The 23,038-nt window shown below is 41.3% G+C and overlaps 2 protein-coding genes across 3 annotated transcripts in view; one reads left to right on the top strand and one right to left on the bottom strand.

Moving 5' to 3' along the window:
- Window positions 1-4,725, top strand: part of LOC140492303 (uncharacterized) — a 38,941-nt gene extending 34,216 nt beyond the window's left edge. Inside the window, exon 6 of the mRNA XM_072591256.1 lies at window positions 4,693-4,725. Within this exon, the coding sequence (XP_072447357.1) occupies window positions 4,693-4,725 (33 nt within the window). The remainder of the gene's footprint in view (window positions 1-4,692) is intronic.
- The window catches only part of slf1 (SMC5-SMC6 complex localization factor 1), a 68,180-nt gene continuing 49,546 nt past the window's right edge, over window positions 4,405-23,038 (bottom strand). For both annotated transcript variants that reach the window (XM_072583087.1, XM_072583078.1), the window contains 6 exons: window positions 22,095-22,254; window positions 21,241-21,388; window positions 20,805-20,950; window positions 17,877-18,046; window positions 15,703-15,779; window positions 4,405-5,292 (listed from right to left, as the gene is read on the bottom strand). In XM_072583087.1, the coding sequence (XP_072439188.1) occupies window positions 4,823-5,292; window positions 15,703-15,779; window positions 17,877-18,046; window positions 20,805-20,950; window positions 21,241-21,388; window positions 22,095-22,254 (1,171 nt within the window). In that variant the 3' untranslated portion in view covers window positions 4,405-4,822. The remainder of the gene's footprint in view (window positions 5,293-15,702; window positions 15,780-17,876; window positions 18,047-20,804; window positions 20,951-21,240; window positions 21,389-22,094; window positions 22,255-23,038) is intronic.

Raw genomic sequence — 23,038 nt, 5'->3', positions numbered from 1 at the left:
AGAGAGAGAGCGCGCGAGAGAGAGAGAGAGAGAGAGCGCGCGAGAGAGAGAGAGCGAGCGCGCGAGAGAGAGAGAGAGAGCGAGCGCGCGAGAGCGAGAGAGAGCGAGAGAGCGAGCGCGAGAGAGAGAAAGAGAGAGCGAGCGAGAGAGAGAGAGAGAGAGAGCGCGCGAGAGCGAGAGCGCGCGCGAGAGAGAGAGAGCGAGCGCGCAAGAGCGAGAGCGCGCGAGTGCGAGAGCGCGCGAGAGCGAGAGCGAGAGCGCGAGCGCGCAGGACAGAGCGAGAGAGCGAGCGCGCGAGAGAGAGAGAGAGAGAGAGAGCGAGCGCGAGAGAGAGAGAGAGGGAGAGCGAGCGAGAGAGAGAGAGAGCGCGCGCGAGAGCGAGAGAGCGCGAGAGAGAGAGAGCGAGAGCGCGCGAGAGAGAGAGAGCGAGAGCGCGCGAGAGAGAGAGAGCGAGAGCGCGCGAGAGAGAGCGAGAGCGCGCGAGAGAGAGAGAGCGAGAGCGCGCGAGAGAGAGAGCGAGAGCGCGCGAGAGAGAGAGCGAGAGCGCGCGAGAGAGTGAGAGAGAGAGCGCGCGAGAGAGCGAGAGCGAGAGAGAGAGCGCGAGCGAGAGATAGCGTGAGAGAGAGAGCGCGCGCAAGAGAAAGAGCGAGAGAGAGAGAGCGTGCGAGAGAGCGCGCACGAGAGAGCGAGCGAGCAAGAGCGAGAGAGACAGAGAGCGAGAGAGCGCGCGCGAGAGAGAGAGCGAGCGAGAGCGAGAGAGACAGAGAGCCAGAGAGCGAGAGAGCGCGCGCGAGAGAGACAGCGAGCAAGAGAGCGCGCGCGAGAGAGACAGCGAGCGAGAGAGCGCGCGAGTGAGATAGAGAGCGTGTGAGAGAGCGCGCGCGAGAGAGAGCGTGCGATAGCGCGCGCGAGAGAGAGCGTGCGATAGCGCGCGCGAGACAGAGAGTGTGCGAGAGAGAGCGTGCGAGAGAGAGAGCGAGCAAGCAAGAGAGAGCGCGCGCGAGAGAGAGAGCGCGCGAGAGAGAGAGCGAGAGAGCGCGCGAGAGAGTGCGCGCGAGACAGCGAGCGAGCGAGAGCGAACGAGAGAGCGCGAGAACGAGAGTGCGAGAACGAGAGCGCAAGAACGAGAGCGCAAGAACGAGAGCGCGAGAACGAGAGCGCGCGCGAGCGAGAGAGCGCGAGCGAGTGAGTGCGTGAGAGAGAGAGAGCGAGCGAGAGCGCGCGCTAGCGAGAGAGTCTGCGATAGTGCGCGCGAGACAGAGAGCGTGCGAGAGAGAGCGTGCGAGAGAGAGAGCGCTAGAGAGTGCACGAGAGAGAGAGTGCGGGGAGAGAGAGCGCGCGAGAGCACGTGAGCGAGAGAGCGAGCGAGAGAGAGCGTGCGAGAGAGAGCGCGCGAGAGAGAGCGAGCGCGCGATTGAGATAGAGAGTGCGAGAGAGTGCGCGCGAGAGAGAGAGAGAGAGAGAGAGAGAGAGAGAACGCGAGAGAGAGCGCGAGAGCACGTGAGTGAGAGAGTGAGAGAAAGAGAGAGCGAGAGCGCGCACGCGAGAGTGCGAGCACAAGAGAGCGAGCGCGAGAGGCGCGTGAGAAAGAGCGCGATTGAGATAGAGCGCGTGCGAGAGAGAGCGAGCGCGCGATTGAGATAGAGAGCGCGAGAGAGAGAGCATGAGAGAGAGAGCGCGAGAGAGAGAGAGCGCGAGAGAGAGAGAGCGCGCGAGAGCGAGAGCGCGCGAGAGCACGTGAGTGAGAGAGAGAGAGAGCAGGTGAGCGAGCGCGAGAGAGAGAGAGCGAGCGTGAGAGAGCGCGCGCGAGAGAGCGAGCGAGCGAGCCAGAGAGAGAGAGAGAGAGCGAGCGCGTGCGAGAGAGAGCGCACGAGAGAGAGAGCACACGAGAGAGAGAGCATGAAAGAGAGAGAGAGAGAGAGAGCGCGCTGGAGAGTGAGCGCGTGGGGAGAGAGAGCGCGCGAGAGCACGTGAGCGAGAGAGTGAGCGCGAGAGAGCAGAGCGCGCGCCAGAGAGCGAGAGCGAGCGCGCGAGAGAGAACGAGAGCGCGAGAATGCGCGAGAGAGAGAGAGCGCGAGAGAGTGTACGAGAGAGAGTGTACGAGAGAGAGTGTACGAGAGAGAGAGCGCAAAAGAGAGAGAGAGCGCGCGCGGGGGAGAGAGAGCGCGCGAGAGCACATGAGCAAGAGAGCGCGAGAGAGCACGAGCGAGTGAGAGCGCGAGAGCGAGAGAGAGCAAGAGCGCGCGCGAGAGCGAGTGAGATAGAGAGCGCGTGAGAGAGAGAGAGCGTGAGAGAACGCGGGGAAAGAGCGCACGAGAGCGCGCGCGAGAGAGAGCGAGCGCGTGAGAGAGAGCACAGGCATGTGAGAGCGTGAGAGAGAGCACGAAAGAGAGCGCAAGCGAGTGAGCGCGAGTGAGAGAGAGCGCGAGAGAGAGGGTGCGAGAGAGATAGAGTGCGTGAGAGAGAGCGCGTGCGCGTGAGAGAGATAGAGAGCGCGCGCAAGAGATAGAGAGCGCGCGAGAGAGCTAGCGCACGCGGGAGCGAGAGCGCGCGCAAGATAGAGAGCGCACGCGAGAGCGAGAGCGTGTGCGCGAGAGAGAGCGAGAGGACGCGAGAGAGTGAGCGCGTGCGAGAGAGAGCGCGCGAGAGAGTGCGGGAGGGAGCGAGAGAGCGTGTGAGAGAGAGCGAGAGCGAGAGCGCTCGAGAGAGAAAGCGAGAGTGCGAGCGCGAGAGAGAGCGGGAGCACGCGTGTGAGAGAGCGAGAGCGCTCGAGAGCGATTGAGAGAGCGCGAAAGAGCGCGAGAGACCACGCGAGAGCGCGAGAGAGAGCGCGCGCGAGCGTGAGAGAGTGCGTGCGTGACAGAACGAGCGAGCGCGAGGAGAGTGAGCACGCGATAGAGCGAGAGTGAGCACCAGAGAGAGAGCGCGAGAGCGAGCCCACAAGAGAGCCAGAGAGAAAGAGCGAGCGAGAGCACGCGCGAGAGCATGGAAGAGAGAGAGAGCAAGAGAGAGAGAGAGCACGCGCGAGAGCATGGAGGAGAGAGAGAGGGAGAGAGAGAGAGAGGAGAGACACAGAGAAAGAGAAAGGGAGAGAGTGGTAGAGAGGTGAGAGTGTGTGTGTGCTTAGTAGAGTGCGTGAGTGTGTCAGAGTGTAAGCCTGTGAGAGGCTGTGCGTGTGTGGGGTGTGTGTGTTAAAATGTATAGTGGAGTGGGGTCACCTGTAGTGTGACATGATCCCAAAGGTCCTGTCTGAAGTCACCCACATGGGTATCAAACTTGGCTATCAGCCTCTGCTCAGCCACTCTGCGTTGCTGTATATCCCGAAGTCCGCCTTGGAGGACAGTCAGATATATTCCATTTTTTTCAAAAAGCACAATTTGTACACAGTCAACCCAAGTGACATTTTATACATTCCTACTTTGGAAATTAAACCAGTCTGACTCAAGATTCTAACCTCACACCTTTAATGCACTGATAGGAGATGTCACTTTAAATATAAAACCTTAAGTTACCTCGGGAATGTGACTTGAAATAAGTTCTGGGATTTGTATATTAATAAATCGATACCTGCAATCCATTCTAAAAGATGAAAAACCTAACAGCAATCTAGGTGTGTTCAATTTCTCATAACAGTTGCATGACACTGATCTTTGGTTATAAATTTTGTGTCATATGATCCTGCTCCACTGAATGAGCAGCGCTATGAAAGCTAGTACTTCCAAATAAACTGTGGAGTATAACCTGGTGTTGCATGATTTTTAACTTTGTTGAACTGGGGCGGACATCGGCACCTCCACATCATGGCTACCTTTGAGAGGGGACACTCATGTGGGTTGAGAAGAAAAGCACTTTTCAGTACGCATGTCCTTTTTCAGCAATACTCTTCACCTCTCTAATGTTCTGGCAAATAAGTTTCTCTGCCCATTTCCCCTTTGTGAGTGGCCTATAATACAGACAATGGAATGAAGTTCTACTCCATCGTGTTAGTTATCCTTGACCATCTGGAACATTCTCACTTCAGCACAGCAACACTATTTCTAGGATTTTTTTCCTCTTACATGGCTTAAAGAAAGGCAAGTATTTGTTTTTGCTGTGACTAGTATGATGATATGGCTTTATGTCCCTGTGTCTCACCAATTTCATTTATTCACAATGTATCCACATCTATGCACTGTCAACCTAATGAACTTTATTATTTTCTGGACCATACTCTGAAGCCCTTCCTGCTTTTTCCTCCCATTCCTAATATGGAACATTTTTCTCCTCTAACACCACCTCGCATTAGAACTTTATTGCTCTTTCTCACTGCTAAATGACAATGCTTATTGCCCCTGCAAAATCTGTCTCAAAAAACTGCATAACAATTTATTCAAGGTGTATAGCAAGTTACAATTGTGCAAAAGATTGAGCAAAATAACTGTTAAACTTTAATTCTTACACAAAAATGTAAAATCACCAACATATTTATGGAATAAAAATGTTCACATAATTAAATATTAAAAAAAGTTACACAAAGCAGTGGTATTATTTTAAATCATTTACAAAATATAGATGTCACAAAAGAATATATTTTACTCTTTTGTGTCATAGACAACTGTTTGTATTACTGCCAATCTCAGATCTTTTCTAAAAGCAATTCTCACTGCACTGTGTAAAATGCATCAGTAATTCCAACTGACATTTTCTGCTAAGTTTAAGCACTGCTACGAGAGCTTCAGTTTGTAGTCAGCCATTCAGAGTAGCATTTGTTCTTCATTTAATACAAATACATTTCCATTTTCAACCAAGTTGAGTAATGTAGCTTTATAGCTTGTAGTGGTGATTAAGAATTAGTAAATATTGATTCTATGTGCAGCAGTAGCAGCTGTGCGTTCACTCCAAGTGCCAGAGATCCACTCCTCAGATTGACAAATAGTTGCTGGATATACTTTGGAAGCTCCTTAAACGCTTTAACATCTTCAGCATACTGCACCATCAGCTGCTCAGGAAAATAATCTTTCAGGTTCTCAAACCTATTATCTACAAACTGAACAGTACTCAAAGGCAAATCATTCACAATACGATAGATTAAAGGCAAGTTATGATTTTCAATATAGTTTTTTAGAAGTATAGACCAGAGATAAACACTCAGCTCAGTTTGAGAAGAATTGATGTATTTGTTAAAGTTTCCAAATTGCCCTTCAGCAATATCTTCGATTCGGACTTCTGGGATGGTACAAAGACCTTCCTTTGCATTTGGACAATCAAGGGATGTTTTTCCGAGGCAGTGTTGTTGCTGTAGCAAATTAGCTCCTGTAGGAACAATGACATATTAATGCCATTTACACATGAGCAATTGAAACAGCTATTTTCTTTTCACCGTGGGGCACATCTATAACCACTTCAGGCGATAACTAATGCTGATACTTATAACTTATGCATTAGTCTAAGGAAGCATGCCGCTTTAAAACCAATTCAATCTATTGTAAATATCTAGGCAAATTAACCACAAAAATGTACCTTCATATTTGGATTACAAAACATTTTACATTATAGTTCTATTCTTTATTCCATTTAAATGTGAGTACTGCCTTTGATGACCAATGGACATCTCAAAGTGCGAGCAATTGGGGAAAAATTGCAAGAGAGAATGAGGGCATGCACAGGGGACGAAAGAGAAAGAAGTCAGGATTGAGAGATGGAAAATATTGAAAGAAAATGCTCGGAGAATTTAGGAAAACTTTGTTGTTACTCCTGTAATACATTAATAAACAGCCTGAACTACAACCCCAAACTGCTCTAATTTCTGTCAAAGCCCAGAAAGTAAGAGATGCAGATGTACTTTGTACAGTTGCCAGCAGAATTTTATGAATATAAATACCAGTTGACCTCTTCCCATAGGACAAGAGCAAAACAATGGATATTCTTATTAATGGCCTGGACAGTACACATCTGTCAGTATTTGGCCATTTTCCATTTAAAGTGGGGCTTAGGCCTTCGTGGCGCAGAGGTAGAGTCCCTCCAACTGGATCAGGAGGCCTGGGTTCAGGTCCCACCTTTTCCAGAGGTATGCAATCTCTGAACAGATCGATTAGGCAAAAGCAGGACTTGACAATATATTGGCTCTGAATCACACAGAAACAGACCCTTTTTTCTAACTCATCCATGCCGACCAGTTATACTGAAATTATCATTGTCCCAAATTCCTCGAAACTCTTCTTATTCATGTACTCATTCAGATGCCTTTTAAATACGCAATTGTACCCACTTCCACAGCTTCATGATGGAAAACATTTGAAATAAGGCTAGGTATTGTCTCTATGTATAAATAGACTAACTTTACAGATACATTTTTTAAAAATCCATGGGATTATAGAGCTTCCTGTGATTTAGAATGAATGCACGATTATCAGCTTGAAGCCACATTCAAAGTTCAAAATAGCCAACAGGGGGCAGAAGACGACCTTAGATTCAAAAACTGCTTATAATGAGCATTTTTGCTATTGTTGAAGGTTTTAATGAAGGAAAGTGTTGCTACGTAAGGAGACATCAAGGGAACTACATGAAGAGGTTAAGGGGCTTTCATAGCAGTTGAATGACATTACTGCCTTCAACACCATTATGCATTATTATGTCTTCTAATAATGAGTTGTGGACAGGCAGAGTTCTTTTAGCTCCAAGATCAGTGAACTGTTGCTGTGAATATAATAAAGGTCTGCTATGACACTCAATAGATGTAAGAGTTAAATCTCTACGTAGAATAACTGTTGTTTTAGACAATAGCAGAAAATCCTTAAACAAAATGAGGATTTTTGAGAAGTCTTCAGATTACATTTTGTAATGTACGTTAAATTACGCTTCTGTATTTAATGCAAGTTATAGGAATCTAGGCCCAACTTATTTAAATCTTCCTTTGTGCTGAAACTTTTTTCCTATGATGTCAACCTCTTTAAATCTCACTTCACTCATGCTACCATCTTCAAATTTGTTCAGCGATTTAAACCTTCCCTGCATTTCCAACCATATAATTTTTAAAAAATGCATCCAATCAAAAATTGTTAGGGCAATGTGAAAGTCCAGCATTTACTTTTAGGAAATCGTTCACGAGGGTATCATAAGTCAAAATTTCTCACAAGTATGTTTGCCTCCTCTTCTTTCCTCAGAGCCATTTAGCTAGCAGTGATTTACCCTCAAGTTCACTGTCCCTGACTGGATAGTTGAAAATATTGGAATACAAATTAAACACCTCTTTTTAAAAAAAAGACAAGAGGTTACTAGAAGTAATAGAAATTTTACACCAATGGCACAAGTTTCTAAAGGCAAGAAACTTTGAGAAGCTAAAATTTCATTAACAATGGCTTAAAACTCTTTTACATGTCACACTCAAGGCATAAGTTGTGTGTTTTTGCTGCAAATGTACCTCTAAGACTTGAAAATACAAAATAGACAAACAAAATTGTTATGGAATGCAAATCAGATTAACATAAGAAATCTTAATTTTGCAAGAGACCAGCAAAATGCATAGAATTATCTAAGAACCCAATTTTAACTTTTGACTTTGCAAAGGATAACTGAAAATTTGTTTTGTTAGAGAGATCAGGGATCATTAAAAAGAAGCAAAATACTGATAAGAAACGTAGTTGCATGACCAGACATATTACCAATTATATAGGACAATTGTGCTTCATCATACATTACAGGATTAAAAATAAACCATACAAACAAGATGGTAGTCAAATGAGTATGGAGAAGACAGCTTCTTAAAGATTCCTTTTTGGCCTGCGTTCATTGCTCATCACTTTAGTTTTAATAGCCTTAGTGCTGGTAAACCATGTAGCAGTATGATTTATTCATCTCTACAGGTACCTCACTTCCAAATTTTTCATGATGCACTTTATTTCACACTAGGCTTGATTCAAAATGATAGAAACTAAGATCTCTATAGTGCTTTTGGTTTCTAAATGATCAAATTTCAACAACACTTTTTACTACCAAGAAAAGATGATTAAATATTTGCGTAAAAATGCTGTTAATTAGCACATTTTGCCAATAGATTTCATGTTGTTTGTATTAGTCTCCAGAGACCTAACTCCTGTAATTTGCTGCTTTGAAGGTTATTTTGGGAAAATTAAACATGAAGTGCTGTATTTTTGTGGTTATGATGAGTATTTGGAATTTTTCTGACCTCGTAATCCTGTGTCCATTCTGAAGGAGTGCACTTGTTTATCTGTGTTGGGGATGCAAGTGTGGCTAGGAAATGGGCCTGCTGACGTGGTGGACACTCCTGAACATGTAACATGAAAAGGCTCAAAAAAAAAAGGCATGCCTTACTTACTGAGCACTGGTTGAGTCTATTCACAGTTGTTAGGCACTTAAGTCTCCTATCTATCCCTCATTGCGCTTTATATATCCCATGTGTCTGCCATGATTTCTCAAATCTCCCATGCCCACTCCCAGTATTCACTAGGTACAGAACTTAGGAGCCATAAAACAACATAGGAGATCTTTGATATGCTGTTAAAATAACAACATTCAATATTCCCTTTGAAAAGTTTACTTGTACAACCTCAAAAAAAAAAGAGACAGCCAAAATTCTACTGAAGGAACCCTGAATTCTATCCAAAACAAAAACGCCTTGAGAAACCACTTCAAAGCAAGATCAAGTTATTACACAGGTGATAAAGTTAACAGTTCCTTCACAACAATGCCCTCAAATCAGCAACACTTCTCCACAGGGGTGATTACAATTATCAGACTTGGAGTTCAACCAAGCATTTATAGTGAAACTATCAATAGATGTCTGACCATTTAGCCACTCTCTGATGATACAGTTTGCTATTTAATTGTATCAATTTTGCAGAATGGAGAGTCACAAAAAAAAAGAAGTGATTCATTTCTTAATTATCTCAATTTTAAAAGACATAGCTATGCCTCTGGTATTTATTCACAAAGATAGAGATTGTTGGCAATGTTAAAAATGGGCATGACAGGCACAGCTTGGCTAGATACAGAGGTCCTGCCTACCTGGCTAACATCCTGTAAGCTCTGCACACATTAGACAGCAGGCCTTGGCTGACAGGCATCAGGGAACACCAGCATGAGGATACTGCAGCCAGACAACCTTGAAAACAGGTAACATTTGGGAAGGGGAGAGAAACCTGTGATTTGGGGTGAGGTAGCAGAGAAAGCGGATTGTTTTTGTTTAGTGGGCAAGTCCCTTGAGAAAACTATGTTAACATGCAGGGACAACAAATAATACATTGGTCTTAATTCAAGTATGTCGCAATTTGACATTAAGGGCAAAATGTTGCAATTGTACATGGCTTTGATGAAGCCTCACCTGAAATACAAGTATAGGGACAAAACCTGCTTACTAAAAACATCCCTTCAAGGTGTAATCAAAGTTCCCTGGATTGGTTTCTGGGATGGATGGGTTGTCCCATGAGGGTCCAAATGACAGTGATCTCAGTGAAACATAGAAAAGTCTAAAAGGACTTGACAAGGTCATTGTCATTTGGTAGTTTCACCTGTCTGCAGAATCTAGAATTACGGGGCATGATCTCATGATAAAGGGACTGATCACCTGAGGTCAAATTTCATCTGAAACCATCTCAAATAAACTTTACAAATATTACTTTTGTTGTTTGATTTGACCAGTATTTTATATTAAAGTCTCCCATGATAACTGCTTTGCCTTTAATATAAGCTGGTCTCATTTATAGTCAAAAACAGAATCAGAGAATCACTAGAGTGTCTAAACAGGCCCCTCAGCTCAACAAGGCCACACCGACTCTCCAAAGAGTAATTCACCCAAGCCCATTCTCCTACACGATGATCCTATATTTACCCCTGACTAATGTACCTAACCTACACATCCCTGAACACTATGAGCAATTTGACTTAGCCAATTCACCTAACATGCACAGCTTTAGAACGTGGGAGGAAACCAGAGCACTGCGGAGGAAACCCATGCAAACACTGGAGAATGTGCAAACTCCACACAGACAGTCGCCCGAGATTGGAATCGAATCCGGGTAACCTGGCACTGTGAAACAGCAGTGCTAACCACTGAGCCACCGTTGCTGGAAAAGCTTAGCAGGTTTGGCAGCATCTGTGAACATTTCAGGTTCAGTGACCCTTCCTTAAAGCAATTATAATGCGCTGTCCAATAATGTAGTTATTGTTTTCAGGATCTATATTGCCATTCCTAGTGCATCCTGCTCCTTGTTAACTTAACTCCTACTAATTTTACTTCCTCGACTCGCAACTCAATATCGATCCTTCTTTCTGGCCTGACATCATCCTTCTCCATTTTGTCTGCCTTCAAAAGATCAGTATCAACTTGAACCATCAGGTGACCATTTCTTACCATGGATGAAGCTCATTTATCTACATTTAAGCCATCAATGTGTTTGTCTTGTTAAAATTCTTCGCACAGAGAAAATATCGCTATTTTAAAAATTATTTTTCCCTCATTTAAACTTATTCATAGACCTGTAAGTGGTGGAATTGTTTGTCTCTTCCTTTCATTCACTGTTCATCTTTACTCAAATTGATCTACTATTCCATGGTCTTCTCTTTTCTCTTCAATTTTATATTCACCCTTTGCAACCTTTTGAGTTTAATGTTTCATGCTCTACTTGAGTACCTCAAGAATTGTAACTCATCACCCATAGTGGTTGACACCACATTTTAAATCACTGATCAATCTGACTTCACAACAATTTTGGCATGGCACAATTGATAACTCTGATTATCTTTGAGATTTATCCAATTAATTTCAGCGTTTGTTCTTCAAACTTCCTTGGTGGAATCTTCTTCCATTTTCTATAAACATTCTTAATTTAATGCAGCCATGAGGAGATACCCTTATGCCTGATGGCAGCTTGCACCAAATTCCACCAATTCCAGGAATTGCACCTTTGCAATTCACGGTCACTGTTTTAAAGAACAGCATTTACCCTCATGATGATATGATCTCCTCGAACTAGCACATTTCTTTCAATACTCCCACTTGAATTGCTTCCATGGCACCAAAGTTAGTTTGTTCACTTATCCCAGAAACTTTGACCTTAGCTACAAAAGGTAAGAATTTCATATTTGTTGGATATGGGTAAAAATCAGACGCACTACCAGTATTGTACATTAGATTCCCTTACTTGCAGTCATACCCTTCCGTCCTTGATCACTTCTGAACCCAGAGTGTGGTTGCTACCTGAATCAGAGTCCAATAACACTCGCCCTGCCTAATGCTCTGCTCTTCCAGTTCAGCAACTCTGAAGTTCCGGTTAATGCAGACAGTTATTGCAAATACAGCCCTCCCATCACTGAACACCTCAGTACCACCACCTTAGGTGGTGATCATTGACCAGAAATTGGAGTAGGCAAAAGTGAGGACAGCAGATGCTGGAAATCAGAGCCTAGATTAGAGTGGTGCTAGAAAAGCACAGCAGGTCAGGTAGTATCTGAGGAGTTGGATGCAAAATAACTGCAAAGGCTGGTATCCAGTCACCAAGTTGGCCTTTATTTACATGTGCACAGTACACTGGCTGTGGCCAGCCAGCTCAGAATCAGTCCCTTAAGTGAGGAGATTCTGAATCCTATTTACATTTTGTTTTCTTTCTTTAAGTGCTTATTTTTCTCCTGGTTATATACTTTCTTCTTTTCTTTTTTCGCCTAACTGCTGTAGTGCTTATATTTTCCCCAGCACCCATGTTGTGTGTGTAGGTGTGAGGCACAGTGTACAAATCTTTATTCGATTTCCACCACCAGGAAGAAAAGAAACACCCAAGTGGAAAGCGACCAGCAGTGCCCTTCTCAGAGAACAGTGCTTCATGATCAAATAGTGAAGGGGAGGACAGGGTTCAAATCAAAATAGAGTTGGAGGGGGAAATAATACACTCCACTCCCTGCGGTGCCCACCTTTCCCTAAAAATTGAATCCTGTTTACACTGGTTGGCCAGGGCTTTCTGATTGGCCGGAGGTTAATAACCCCAAACAAGGATCTCTGTCAACAAGATCCACATGGTTCCAATCACTACACCAGGCAAGTACCATGGCTACAAGAGCAAGCCAGAGGCGAGGAATCTTACAGTAACACACCTCGACTCCCCAAAACTTAATCTAAAAGGCACAAGTCACGAGTGTGATACCATTCAGGACAAACAGCTCACTGGATTGGCACCACCGACAAGATGCACTGCAGAAATTCACCAAGGCTCCTATGACAACATCTTTCAAACCTGCAACCACTGCCACCGAGAAAGACAAAGGCAGTATGTACATAGGAACACTACCACCTGTGCATTCCTCTCCAAGCCACGCATCATCCTGGAAATATATCATTCCTTCAACGTGTCGTGAGTAAATCTCAAACTGTCTCTCTAAACATGCTGGGGGTACTCCAATACAAAATTGACTGCGTTGTTCAAAAGACAGCTGAACACCACGACAGCTAAACACCACATCCATGTGCAACTAAGAGTGAGCAATAAATACTGGTGTGGCCAATCAAGCCTATATTTATTTTCAAAGCTGAATAAATGATGCAGTCTGAACATTCGAGATCTTCAGTACTGTGTTTTTCCCTAGAGCTTGGAAGCTGAAGTGCCAACTGTGTAAATGCTATAAGAACAACATTTTAAATACCTAAAGACTTCAAACTTTGAAAGATTTGCACAGTATTCAACAGAACTGTCAAAAGTTGAATGGCAAGTTGCATGGAGACTGCTACATGATGATCTTAAAAGATATACAACTTTGTTTTGTTTACCAATTCCGATATGCACTCTATTCTTAATTCCATTAGAGATTTACTTTTAGAACATTTTTCTTTCCGAAGCCTCATGTAAATATTATGCCACTATAACAGAGAAAAAGAAAGATGGAAAACATTTCAAAACAGACATTCAGGATATTTGAAGAATGAGGTGATATTTAAGAGATAAGGACATTGTGCCAGAGACAGAAACACTCAAAATCTCATGGTTTGGAAGGCTGAAAAGAGAAGGGGAGTGGTTAGCAAATTGTGAAATAGGTTCAAAGAATTAAAAGATAGATGTTAGATGTCAGATGCGCTCAGAGGGGTTTAGTAAAGTCAAGAAATTAAAGGATACAGACTAAGGGTTAGAAGAAAGGAGCCTGAGGCACTTTCTGAAGAAATTGTGGGATGTGGTGGAGGCAGGTTCAACAGAGGCAGAGACCACTGGATGATTATTTAGATAGAAATAGTGTGCAGGCACAATAGGCCAAATGGCCCCCTTCTGCACTGTAACAACTGAGATTCTGTCAACTCCAGAGTTTTGAAGTGGAGGCATATTGGATTGGAAGCATAAATACATGCATGGTGCCTAACCTGTTGAGTTTCTCCAACACTATTTTTTCAGATTTCCAGAATCCACAGAATTTTACTTTTATTAGCCTGAGTCAAGGTTTGGTTTGATGACTAAGAAGAATTTTGATGATATAGAAGTTGGGGATGCTTGAAATTGTTTGAGAGAATTGCTGAAGGTACACGGCAGAAGGTGTTTAAGGAAATGATTGGTAATATACAAAGATACGTCTGATCTCCAGAATGATTATCAGAGCAGTGGACAGAAAAAAAAGTATGTTTTTTTAAAAAAGGCAAAAAGATGATCTGCATACAGGAAAAAAAATTGGATTGGGTGAGAGTAGAAGCTTGGATTTTATTAATATAAGGCAGGATCTTGGCCAAAAGTTCACCAGGAACAGCTACCTGTGGATAAAGCTACAGCAGAACAGCAGGGCTGTTCAAAAAAGGAATCAGAGTAGAGGTCCCACACGTCCCCTTTAGGGTTAAGTGTAGGAACAACAAGTCCAAGGAACACTGGATGCCTAGAATATTCAGCAGTAAAGAAAGAGGAAAAGGATTGGTTTTTAACAGGTGTAAAGCCATAGTGAAGGAATACAGAAAAAGTGCAGGGTAAGGGGAGAAACTTAAGGAAGGAATTAGGAGTACAATGAAGCGGGCGGGGGGCATGAAAGAAAACACTGGCAGATAACATTAGGGACAATCCCAAGATTGTCTATATGAAGAAGAGGATAGCCAGAGAAACAGTATGGCCCATTAAGGAACAAAAGAACAAATTGTACATGGAGCAGATGGACACTGGAGGTGTTCAAATGAATACTTCACATTTGTTCTCACTTGGGAGGAGGATGTAATAAGTTCGGAATTCAGGAAGACAGACTGAGGTTCTTGAACACGTTGACAGAGTGAGGAAAAACTGGAGGTTTTGGCCAGCTGAAAGTGGACAAGCCCCGAGGTTTACATGAGTTATATCCTAGGCTGCCGTGGAGACAAAGAAGGAAATTACAAGGCCTTTGGCCCAAATTTTTAATTCCTCTCCAGACGCAGGACAGGTTCCAGAGGACTACAGGCTCCACTTTTCAAGAGCGTGATAAAGATAAATCAGGAAATTACAGATCAGCAAGTCTCATCATTGGTAGGGCAACTGTTGGAGAAAATTCTAAAGAGGAGAATTAATCTCCACTTGGAGAGGCAACGTCTGGTCTGGGATAGTCAGCATGGCTTTTTTGGGGGGGGGGGGGGGGGGGGGGGGGAGGTCATGTCGAACAAATTTGATTGAATTTAAGGAGGTGGCTAAGCATGTAGATGAAGGTAATGCAGTTGATGTAATTTATATGGATTTCAGAAACTACTTTGGTTTGGCTCCACATCGGAGACAGATAAAGAAGGTAAAAGCGTGTGGGATCCAGAATAACTTAGCAAGTTGGATCCAAAATTGGTTAGACAGGGTAGAATCAGGAAGGATGTGCCTGATGGCGGGGGAGTCCAAAATGAGGGGCAACAGTTCAGAAAATAGAATAAATCATTTAGGTTCAAGAGGAGGAGAAATTTCTTCACCCAGACTGAAAACATTATAGAATTTCAAGAAGAGGTTGGATACAGTACTTGGAGCTTAAGGGATCAAAGAACATGGGGGAAAAGCAGAAAGAGGCTATTGAGTTAGATGATTAGCCATAATCATAATGAATGCCACAGCAGACTTGAAAGGGTTGATGGGCTATTCCTGATTCAATTTTCTATGCTTGTATTTAGCTGTGAAGTTTCAAATATGGCATTACCTGCTCCAATGTCCTAAATGGCTAACCCATCTTTTAAATGTAAATTTTCAAAAATTCTGTTTACTTTTTTGGAACGAGACTTCATCTGCCACTTATGTAAAAATAAATGGGTGACTTGGACTACTGCCAAGTCAAATAAAGACCAGGTGAAATAAGACATCCGATAAAACCAAAGTGGAAGAAGCCACAAAAAAAGTTGTTCCATCAGTAAACTTATGTGCTGACAGCAAATTAACATTATCAAAAGTATCTCTTTGGCAACTAACTTTTTGAAGTACATAAATTATGTAGTTTATTGAATATTAGACATGGGTGATTGGCAAGGGAAGAAACTTTTTTAAAATGACTGTGACAAAGAAATTTAATAACTAAATTAAGGACTTCTATATTTGATCCTTCAGTGCAGAGCAAACATTGTTAATGAAACAAAACAGGAATCTGCATCAGGTGTCTGTCACTAGGAAGACAAAGTAAGCTGGGTTATTATCCAAATGATTCCTCTTGAAAGTGCATATGAGCAAAAACAGAGAAATTTACCTGCAGTTCCCTAGAACTGAAATGTGTTATCACTCAATTTACAGTTGACTAACTTAAAATTAAACAAATCAACTTTACCATTTTGATTTACATTACTGGATTCAATTTTAGTTTCCTTAGATTTCGGAGAATTCCTCCTTGGAAGAATTTGGTTGCTAGAAAAAGCAAGAAGATCAATGATTACATATCTTTTATATAACAAATATCACAAAGCATCGTATTGACAAATTATAAGCTGTACATTGTGACTAAAATGTGTTTACAAAGAATTGAACTATGGACAATCCTCTACAATGGAATCTACAATTTGAATGAACCATAACAATCACTTTGAACAGAAAATAGTTTGGAAATAACATTATATTTAAACCAGTACCAATCTGAAGTGGCAGACTAAGTTATATTGGAAAGATGCTGTATACTACATCAAAAGGCTGACCATGATGACAACTGATGCAGTTCATAAGACAGCAATTTTAAAAACAATGCTATCAGCAAGTTGTATTTCCATCATCTGTTTACAGTTGAGGTATTTGTGACTGGATGGGATGAGGGGGGAAAAGGAAGACTGACATCCTGAGTGAAGAATCTCAGGCATTTATGGAGTAGTACTTGCCAACTTCCAAGACAAGCAATAATTTGTCAATCAAATAAATTCATGTTACTCTCACATAGGATTGATACATAATCGAAAAAAACATGGATACAAAAATAGCATAAAACAGGAGGTTTGATGCCATAGAGACATACCAGGGAAATATTTGGTTACCATCTTGTAAAATAATAACATTTAAGGAAGATTTATAGAATGTGTTACACACGTCTCATAGTTAATGGAGCCTGGGTGAGTGGGTATGATGGCAAGGGGATTGGGAGAATTGGAGATGTATTGGTGTTGGACTCCTGAAATTGGAAAAACTATTCCCAATTTAATGACGGGTAGGAAGGACCTGACACAGGATTCATAGCTGCTGATGGCATATCATTTGGGTTGATGAATAAGTCACTTAGGGCCAATTATTCCCTGGATCACTGGAATTTAATTGTTGCTGAGGGATTTAATGCAATTCACTTAGGTCTTCGGAAGGCTGCCCATGTTTGCCAGCAGCATACCAAGGCAGTCGTAGGCAAGCTGGGGAAATGATACTAATGATCTGAGCTCAGTAATATATTCTTGAAATTTGGTAGCGCAGGGGTGAGGCAAGCATACTGCAAAGTCCTGTCCTTAAACTAATCAGGAAGTTTCCTGACAACTAACAAAGTATACAATATTTTCTGAGCAGAGTTAAAATTTTGATTTCCAACGAATCAGTATAAAGCAAAAATAGCATTGAAAACCATCCACAATGGATCATCAAGGGCTGGGCTGGAAACAAGATCAGGCCGAGTCAGGGAGGATTCAGGTAAACAGGCTGTAAAGCAACTGCCAACAAATTAGTGAATTTTATTTTAAATAAAGGGACACCCACAGAAGGAGACTTGGTTGAGCATGCCTTATTGCCATTTTATATACATCAACTTTCAGCCTTCAGATCCAGATTGAACACAGAAATTAGCACTTTGTTGAAGAGCTACATTAGAGGGCATAAGTTTAAGGTGAGAGGAGAAAGATATAAAAAGGGACCTAAGAGACAACATTTCATGCAAGGAGTAGTGCATGTATGGAACGAGCTGCCAGAGGAAGTGGTGGAGGCTGTTACAATTACAACATTTAAAAGGCATCTGGATGAGTGTATGATTAGGAAGGGTTTAAAAGGATATAGGCCAAATGATGTCAAATGGGGTTAGATTAACTTAGGATATCTGGTTGGCATTGAAGAGTTGGATTGAAGGATCTGTTTCTGTGCTGTACAGTTCTATGACTTTAAATGTGTGGCACAATAGGAAATATGCAGTTTCTATTGTATTAGGAGTAGGGCTCTGATTTCATGGCATAGACTTTCACCATATGGCTTACAGAAGTTATAATTACTTTTCAAGCTCAATTAGGTGTGAAACAATTTTTACACAACACTAAAACTTAATACAGAATAAAAGCCAAACATTGCTGAAAAACAAAGATAGGGAAAATTACATGTCGAGTTTTTATTCACATTTGATGCCCAGTCATTGAATAGAGAGAAAAAAAAAAGGATTGGCACAGATAATTAGCTGGAAACAGAATATGAGTCGCCAGAAGGCCATGAATGATTTCAGTCCAACAGTATTTTCAGAAGTGACTTTAAAGCAGTGATGTTGTACGAATTACTCACTTTGGAATAGTCAGTGTTTCCACATGTTTCTGCCTGTCACTAGTCAATGTAAGTGAAGGCCTCAAAGGTTGAGGACAAGGCCAGTGACCCATCTTCTTTCCCTTGGGGTCCTTCACCATCGCTTTCCGACAACTTCCAAACCTCCCAAGGGGTATTAAAAATGAAGAGATCTATGAGAACAAGAAAATTCATTCAGTAAGATTTACAGTCCACTCACCACAATGGGACTCAAATGGCATCTGTCCTACAAGTCAGCCACTACTGATCTAATGGAAGGTCATACCTAGAGATACTTTTCTTAGTTTGCCATTTCTGTCTGCATGTGACATTGTGAACATTTCAATAGCATAATCGAACAATATGTTCATCCTTTACTGTTCCTTAGAAAGGTTAACCACAAAGCTTAAAATTTAACAAATACCAAGTAAGAAAATACAAAATAGTTAAGCCACTGTTTAATTACATTTGTTTGAACAAACTAATTAGTAGTTGGTATAATTAATTTTATTAAACAGTTGCGCTACATGTTCTGCAATTTTATTTACTATTTAACATGTTGTGCATTGATATTCTTTTACAACCTAATTATATGTAAAAGTAGAATTGCAATTTCCACTAATGAATTGGGGTTTTGAACAAAAAGCAGAGGGACAAAGGCAGGAGAGTAGATTCATTGGTGACAGGAAAATCAATTTGGAAAATTTTCTAAGCATTTGCTAGCAAAGTCAAGGAGTGTGCATCAATTGATATTAAAGCATGATTTCAAGGAATTTGGGCTATCGAAGGAGACGTTTCTCTGACCTCCAAAAAAAAAAGAAGAGGCAGCAAAATGCAGCAGGGATGTTTTGGAAGTGAAATAAATGTGTACATGGACTAACTGATGCCTCGAGAGTTTTGTAGTTCTCAGTAAGGTCGGTCTTCAGTTAAAAGCAGAACCTGCCATGTTTTACTGGCACCATGAGAGACAGCTTTCCAGCATTAGTGATGCACACTGCCAGCTTTTTGTGGAATGGATGTAGCATACTTTAAAACTGAAATAGTGAGCTCAAAGCAGAATTCAAAATTGGAAATCAGGCTTCTGGGCCTTTTAAGTACACTGGATTAAAAAAAATCAGATAGTATGGACCAAATGTAACTTTGAAACAGCAATCTTATTTGAAAGTCTCATCATGAATAGTCAAAGTAGGGCTTTGTAAATAGGTGCAGCAGCTTCTAAAACTGATAGAGTAATTGAGGTGTATTTTGACAACTAAATTGGCTGGGTATCCAAATAAGGCCAGATGTCAGTTTTGATGTATTGAAGTGGACTACAGCCAGGAAATGCCCCATAACGGAAGATAATTTTCAGACAAAGCTTTACAAAAAATAAAAATTAGCATTATATTTGAACAGTAAACATTGAGATTTTTAAATGACCCTCCTTATGCAAATCTCTGTGACAGGTCTCAATTTAAAGGAAAGTTTATATTTTATCTTCACGCAAGGGAGGTTAATATTGTCCTTTAGGTACAAAACAAAAAGATCAGAAGAATAGTAACAAGTGCCTTAGCAGCATAAACACTCATTCTTGGTGAGGCCGTAAATAAAGATGCTTTTCTTAGGGAGAACGTTGGAAGAAATTCCAAAAAGAAAAATTCAGCAGCAATGCCCAATGAGTGCAACATCCATAATAAATCATTGTGGGATAATGTACACTTAACAAGTGCGTGAATGAGAAGAGATGGAGGATAGATTTTGCAGTATTAAACAAGCTGGTGTAAAAAAAAAGCAAAAACTTGAAATATGTGGATTGTAGTAGTTCAACAATCTGATTGTATAACAAAAGGAAGGAACTAGCTCAAAGAAACTACTAGACACACTGCAAAACTATGCTTGCAACTTGGTGTGGAAATGATAAAGGATAGCATGTTGTCATTTTGTACATATACACACACATTTTACAAAAAGTCAAATAAAGATCTTTTATCATCTAATAAATGGTCTGAATAAATGTCAGAGACCCAATGAAAGGAGGGAATGGTGATGGATATATTAAGGATTAACAGGGTGTGAACTAGTTTCATCACTATGGGGAACTAGTGATCCGTGAGGTGAGAAATTTATGGAGTGGGTAAACGGAAATAAAACACTCACTGAAAGCATGGAATCGGATGCTGTTCAAAAATATTTAATTTTTGGTGTACAATAATATTGACCCCTGGTGACCTCCACTGCAAAATTTTATCTAGCCTGAAAAGTATACATTAATAGGAAACAGCTTGATAAGCAAATAAGGCAGAGATGTTGACGTGCTGTCAATCAGCATTAGTAGGTGCATTGTCAATTGCAAAGTCTCTACTGGAGTCTAAACATTAACTTGCCCTTGAATTGTCTTCTCCTCAGCAGGTTTTCACAAGGAGGAGGAGGAGGAGTATAAGACAGACAGCTATAATGATAACTTTAGCTTCGACTGATCCTTTGTTTACTGATACTGACATGAGCCAAGCTCTTGAAACTATGTATCTTTAAAACAATTTTCTTCTCCATGGAATGTTTCAGGTATTAGATGATGAATTACTGATAGCCCATTTATACTATGATTGCAGCATCAAAAAGTTTTTGTAATTTACATTGAATGGAGATGTAATGGCTAGATCTGTATTACAGCTTGGCAGAAAAGTCAAAAGAATTTAGTCTGTCCTGCTGCAACACCTATTTCTTCAATGTAAATTAGCTATAACATGACTGAAGAAGTTAGACCATTATTTGTAGAATGTGAACTTTCCTGACCTGCATTGGCTATAATGAGATTCTGGGCTGTTTCATTGAAATGGTGCTGCTATTGCATGATTTTCTTATAAAACAGGAATGCATAGGAGTGGAACATATGCATTGTATCAGAATAGACTGTACACTGTACAACAGAATTTGGACAAAACCCATACTCACTATTTGGTGCAGTGAAAAAGACTTTTCTGAAATTTCGATGCCATTGTCGTAGCATATTTGCTTATACATAGCATGTGCAGTGAACATTTGCAGCCAAGGTGATGGCATTAATTTAAACAACATTTCTATTTCCTCTTGATTGTAATCTGTAAGGAATCACAAGTTTATGTTTCCATAAATATAATTTTGGAACACATCGACAACAGACCATTTCAAAACAAGTCACTAAAAAGAAGTCAGATGATTTTTAAAATCCGAATCTTTCATTTTTCAACATTTTGTCGTCTTTAATATGGTCAACTCACAATTGAGGCTCTCAGTTGCAACATTTTTGTTAAACTTTGGGAGAGTTAGCAAAGTTAGTATAGAAGTTGACAAAGTAAATTCTGAATGGTTAATCAGGTCAGTTAAATAATAGATTTTAATTTATCTTCACCTTGACAATGTACAGGAATGTAAAACTGTAAATCGTCCCAAGCTCGGCCAGATAAGGATCTCCCACGTAGTCTATTTATCAAAAGCCGATATTCGACAACTACTCCTAATATTCCATGCAAGATGTAAGCTGTTTCACATAAATGTCGCTGAACAGAAAAATAAACAACAATTAAAATTGACAAATGCATAGTCACCGATGGCTAGTTCAAACTCAAATAAAATCACTTTTAAAGTCATAAATGCATATCAAGCATAAATTGAATACACTGGCTGTCAGAGTCATAGAGATGTACAGCATGGAAACAGACTCTTTTTGACCAATTTGTCCATGCCAACCAGGTATCCGAAATTAATCTCGTCCCATTTACCAGCACTTGGCCCATATCCCTCCAAACCCTTCCTGTTCATATACCCATCTAGATGTTTTTTAAAATGTTGTAACTGTACTAGCCTTCACCACTTTCTCTGGCAGCTCATTCCGTAGACACACCACCCTTTGCATGAAAAAGTTGCCCATTAGGTCCCTTTGAAAATCTTTCCCTCTTATCCTAAACCTATGCCCCCGCAGTTCTGGATTCCCCTAACCCAGAAATACCAGCATATTGCTTGCTTTTCTCTCCAGAATTACAACTGCAAAAAAAAAGCTAAACGTATAAGCCAAACAAAATTGACGTAACCTGGCAAATGCAAAACGGTTCTCAAAACTTATTTTGTTTCCACATTTCTCTTATATACAGAAAATAGCCAGAAAACTTGCATGCCTTTGGAAATATCTATGTATTAGATCAATGCCATTGATATAAAAATCTTAAACCAAATTGTAATTTGCTGTAATTTATTTAATTTACTCACATCATTTGGTTTCTTAACCACTGCTCTAGTTGCTTGAAGGACACAATCCAACAAAACAGCTACAGGATTTGTCATCACATCAGAGTATTCCAAGAAAACTACTGCAAGGACAGAAGGAGGTATGGTACGAGAAGCTCCAAAGTTGGTGTTTTCATAGCAGCTTTCATAAAAGAAAAAGAAAACAATTACTTATATCCTGCCAATCTCGGTGGTGGAGGTCCAGTTTTAAAATTCAGGTTGGATATCCTTTAACCATATCTGAAAATTGAAATGACCAAAAAACCAAAGTTTTTTTCTGTTTTTGAACACACCATTTCCATTGGGAATCAATGACCCCAACATACCTGAACCGAATCAATCAGCTCTAACCTGTTTTCACTGGCAATTCTCCTTCAAGCAGAGCCTCAGTTCATTCCCCTTACTCAAATTTACTCAAACTCCATTGGGACTCCACAAATAATTACATTAGTAACCCCAGAAATCCCATCAGGGTCTGCATCGTAGTCACTTGTTTTCACTGATGATATTTCTACAAAGTGCCTTGAATAGCTCTTACCTGAAGTTCATCAAATCCAGCTGTTTTGCTACACTGCTGACAAGTACACATGCTTGTCTTACCTAAGGATTTTTAGTGTTATTCAAACCAAAAGTCTTATTTTTCCAATAAACACATCAGAAAGGCCGTTACATACTCCTATCGATGGTATATGAAAAAGGAAGCATTATTTAATACCAAAGAAACTGGCGCTTTTGCAGACTTAACTGTGAAACGACTGAAAGAAGAGTAGTGGGTGGGTGGAATCATGCAAGGACAAGGTCAACATCAGCAAGTGGTGGGACCGGGCATCAAGCATTTTATTGTGGTGAACAAGGGAGAAGATTGCTGTTGAGGATGGCAAGGAAGATTACTGGTGGGGACGAGCATGGGAGTGATCACGTCAAGG

This window comes from Chiloscyllium punctatum, chromosome 2 (genome assembly GCF_047496795.1).
Source record: "Chiloscyllium punctatum isolate Juve2018m chromosome 2, sChiPun1.3, whole genome shotgun sequence".
Classification (NCBI taxonomy): domain Eukaryota; kingdom Metazoa; phylum Chordata; class Chondrichthyes; order Orectolobiformes; family Hemiscylliidae; genus Chiloscyllium; species Chiloscyllium punctatum.
The sequence above is the reverse complement of the archived record's forward strand: the minus strand, read 5'-3'. Positions and strand labels throughout refer to the sequence as shown.